The 4,407-nt window shown below is 42.4% G+C and overlaps 1 protein-coding gene across 1 annotated transcript; it reads left to right on the top strand.

Annotated features, from left to right (window-relative positions):
* Window positions 1-248: 248 nt before the first annotated feature.
* LOC132706441 (craniofacial development protein 2-like) lies at window positions 249-1,394 on the top strand. The gene has a single exon (XM_060677786.1). It carries the CDS (start codon window positions 249-251, stop codon window positions 1,392-1,394), a length of 1,146 nt encoding a protein of 381 aa, XP_060533769.1.
* The last annotated feature ends 3,013 nt before the right edge of the window (window positions 1,395-4,407 follow it).

Raw genomic sequence — 4,407 nt, 5'->3', positions numbered from 1 at the left:
TCAGACAACTGGTCCTCACGAGACACCCAACTCTCACTTGTTGGCTCCAAGCGCCACACCCCGGCACACTGTGTTGACCCACAGACTAAACCAAGTGAGGGTAGCCAGATATGGTGAAACTGCAGCGTCTGACCCAGAATGGGCGGCTGCAAACAGCGTCTGTTCCCCATGTTAGGGACGGCTGATAAAAAAATCCAGGAAAGCAACGGGAAACTACCTGGATCATATATATTCCCCAAAACATCATAATGGATATACAAAAACAAGCAACGGCCCTCAGTCCCAGGCACCCCTTAACTGGGGAGAGGGTGCGAAGAATCCCCCGGTTTTCCAATGATGTCCTAAGAATAAACAAAGAGAAGAGAATTGGCACATGGAATGTGCAGAGCATGTACCAGGCTGGGAAGGCGGCAAATATAGTGAAAGAGGTGAAACGGCTACAAATCGACATACTGGGGTGCAGTGAGACACGACGGCCGGACTCGGGACACTGCACTATAGACGAACACCATATATATTTCTCCGGAAACCATACTACCAGAAATAGAAACGGAGTAGCAATAATCCTGAACAAGCAAACCAACGAAGCTGTAAAAGGATTTATCCCCATCTCGAGCAGAGTTGCACTGATAAAAATCAAATCAAAACCATTCGATTTGAATATCATACAGTCATACGCACCTACGACCGAGAGCAGTGAACAAGAGATGGAAGAATTCTACGAACAGCTTAGAACTGCCCTCAAACATACGAGGAGAGAAGAAGTTAATATGATGTTGGGAGACATGAACGCCATGGTTGGGCAAGGAAAGTTTGAGGTTGTGGTAGGCGAATTCGGGCTGGGGGTGAGAAATGAGAGGGGTGAACGCTTAATAGAATTCTGCGAGGAAATGAACTTTACTATTATGAACACCTTTTTCAAACTGCCCTCGAGAAGACTGTACACCTGGAAATCCCCAGCGAATAGCAGCCACAGAATCATAAGAAACCAAATTGACTTTATAATGATAAACCGAAGATATCGCAACGCAGTTGTATCCTGTAAAACCTACCCAGGCGCAGACATACCGTCAGATCACAATCTGTTGTTGGCACGCACTAAACTCCGATTAAAGAAAATCGTCAAAAAAAGGCACTCAAGACGCATTAACGTACGGAAACTCCAACAAGAAAACATACTACAGCGAACCAGAGATAAAATTAACAACGAACTAGGCAATATCTCACAAACAAGCAATCACGCAACAGAAATAGAAGACCTTTGGAATAGAATAAAAACATCCATAGTCTCCGTCACGGAAGAAGAGCTGAGGCAGGATAAACAGGCCAGAAATAGAAACGGAGTAGCAATAATCCTGAACAAGCAAAACAGGCGAAGAGACAGGAATGGATGACGGATGCTATACTGGAACTTATGGAAGAAAGGAGACAATATAGAAACAGGGATACGGAAAAATACCGGAGAGTTCTGAGAAAGATCAAAGAGACCAAGGAACAGTGGCTGCAAGAAAAATGTGCTGAAATTGAGATACTGCAGGCAAAACACGATAGTTTTAACCTCCACAAGAAAATAAAAGAAGCAGCAGGACGATTCCAAAGACGGAATACAGGAGTTCTCCTCGACTCAGACACCATCCATCACCGAAGTCGACAAAAAATTAGCAAGATGGAAATAATATATGCAGAAACTTTTTGGAGAGGAAAACGTAGACAGATCAAATACATGGAGAAGTCCTGAAGCTACTGGACTCCGAACAAATAAAACTGATAACCACCCTTTTTAACAAAATCTATATAAATGGCCAACTGCCAAAAGATTGGCTGATGTCAACATTTATCCCGTTACCCAAGAAAGCGAACGCAACTAAATGCTCAGAGTACAGAATTATAAGCCTGATGAGTCATGCTTTAAAGGCCTTCCTCAATATAATACAAGCACGAATTTACAAACGACTCGACGAGAACATAAATGCTAATCAGTTTATCTTCAGGAGAGGACTTGGCACTAGAGAAGCCTTGTTCGCCATACAAGTGCTGATCCAACGAGCACGGGACGTCAATACAGACGTTTTTACTTGTTTCATGGACTTCGAGAGGGCTTTCGACAGGGTTCGGCACGATAAGCTCATCGCAATGCTACGAGAATCAGGAATGGACAACAGAGACACGGAGATCCTAGCAAAACTATACTTACAACAAAAGGCTATGGTTCGAGTAGAAAACGCAACGTCAGCAGAATTTAGCGTTGGAAGGGGAGTGCGCCAGGGCTGCATACTGTCGCCTCTCCTGTTTAACATGTATTCAGAACATCTATTCAAGGAAGCATTGGATGATACAGAGGACGGACTTGTAGTAAATGGTCAAATTATAAATAACTTGAGATATGCGGATGATACCGTTCTTGTGGCCGACACTGCCGAGGGGCTTCAGAGACTTGTGGACCGAGTGCCGACTGCATGCGAAGGATACGGTATGAAGATAAACTGTAAAAAAACACAAATATTAATTATCAGTAAAAACGATATTGGAAACCTACAGTTTACTGCAAACAACGAAGCCATCAAAACAGCAGAGACAGTTACATACCTGGGCTGTACTTTGAACAAAGATTGGGACCACTCTCGAGAAATAAAGTGCCGAATCGAAAAAGCAAGAAGCACATTTAACAAAATGAGAAACATACTCTGTAACCTATCCCTCAGCGTCCGCAATAGAATAAGGGTCCTGAACTGTTATGTTCTCTCGGTCCTCCTTTATGGGACAGAAGCATGGACCCTTACCGATGCCTCGTGCAAACGTATAGATGCCTTCGAGATGTGGTGCTACCGCCGCATCCTCAGAATTTCGTGGGTACATCATGTGACAAATAAAACGGTCATTGAGCGCATCGGAGGAGAAATGGAATTCCTAGCAAACATCAAACTCAGAAAACTGGAATACTTTGGACACATTATGCGCAATGAGAAATACCACCTACTCCAACTCATCTTACAGGGGAAAATAGAGGGTCGACGATCGGCAGGACGCAGACGAATATCGTGGCTGCGGAACCTACGTGCATGGACTGGAATGACATCAACAGCCCTATTCAGATCCGCAGTAAACAAAGTAATATGGACCAACGTGATAGCCAACGTCCACAGAGGACCAGCACTTTAAGAAGAAGAAGAAGGTGAAGTGTATTTTGTGATGGAACACCTAATATCTTCGATGTGGAAATTATTAGAGAAAAGAGCAAAGGTAAGGTATTTTAATTCTGGGTTCAATGACTCGGGCTAAGATAATTTTATGGCTCTGTAAACAAGAGAGTTGGTAAACGATGATGTTTGGGCCAGATGATGACGTGACAATGCATTAATATATCGGTCTGTGTACGTAGGTTTTCTGTAAACACGATGACCCAATGTTAGGTCTGATTTTCTATTGATAAGAATATCTAATGGGAGGCTGTTATTAGTTCCAATTTCAACGTATGTTAGGGTGAGGCCAAATAACAAAAGTATCATCGACGTAGCGTTTCCATAATTTTGGTTTTAGATAGAACGTGCGGAGAGCTTTCTTCTCAAAGGCTTCCATAATTATATTCGCGAAATTTGACTGTTATAAGAAAAATATGTTCCACACAAACATTTTTCAATTAAGGTGAGAAAGTTTGGTTCCAAATTCTCGGATCCGAGAGTCTATAGAAATCTATAAGCACTCTTATCCGCGACTCAGGTCTCCACCTGTCACCAATATGGGAATCAGTCATCCGAGACGGTGTTAATGTCCTTCATTTAGCTCCGCCCCCCTTCAAACAATATAAAAGCAGGTACAGAGCAAAATGCAAGCCAGTTTCAGTCCAGCTCTGAAGAAGCTAACAGGATGATTGGCGAAACGTTAGCTAGTTCGACTCAACAAAAACCGATGCAGGAGGAATCCAGAAGTTTTGTAAAAAAATATATTTATAGTCGTTTATTGGAAACTTACATTTGTTGCTGTATATATCACAACCACCAGGCACCATTCTCAAGCACAAAGCTCACAATAATTCACAAAAACGAAAAATAGAAACATAAAATTTCACACAGTTAAAACCGACTGAGTGCTACGTGATTTGAATCATACAAATACTGTGACACAAGATTATGTGGTTGCTTAAAACATTTATGTTACCCATATTTTTTGGGTGGTATGCGGTCATAATCGAAGAATATGCCATATAACATGCCCTTCAAGATTTTGCAATAACATCGAGCAAAGTGCAAAGCTTGGATTACCGACAACAAGGCTACTTCGCAATAATACTTCTCCCCCCAACCGGAACCCTCTGTCCGTTGTGCATCGCTCCCTGGATTAAAATTACAGCGTCACGTAACCTTTTTCATCCGAAAGTGCCCTTTTGTGAATAAATTCCTTTGCCTAAAC

This window comes from Cylas formicarius, unplaced genomic scaffold (assembly GCF_029955315.1).
Source record: "Cylas formicarius isolate icCylForm1 unplaced genomic scaffold, icCylForm1.1 PGA_scaffold_8__14_contigs__length_24414737, whole genome shotgun sequence".
Lineage (NCBI taxonomy): Eukaryota > Metazoa > Arthropoda > Insecta > Coleoptera > Brentidae > Cylas > Cylas formicarius.
The sequence above is the reverse complement of the archived record's forward strand: the minus strand, read 5'-3'. Positions and strand labels throughout refer to the sequence as shown.

What these genes read in the sequence shown, in the direction of transcription:
- LOC132706441 (XM_060677786.1), top strand. Translation starts at nt 249, where the DNA reads ATGGATATACAAAAACAAGCAACGGCCCTCAGTCCCAGGCACCCCTTA.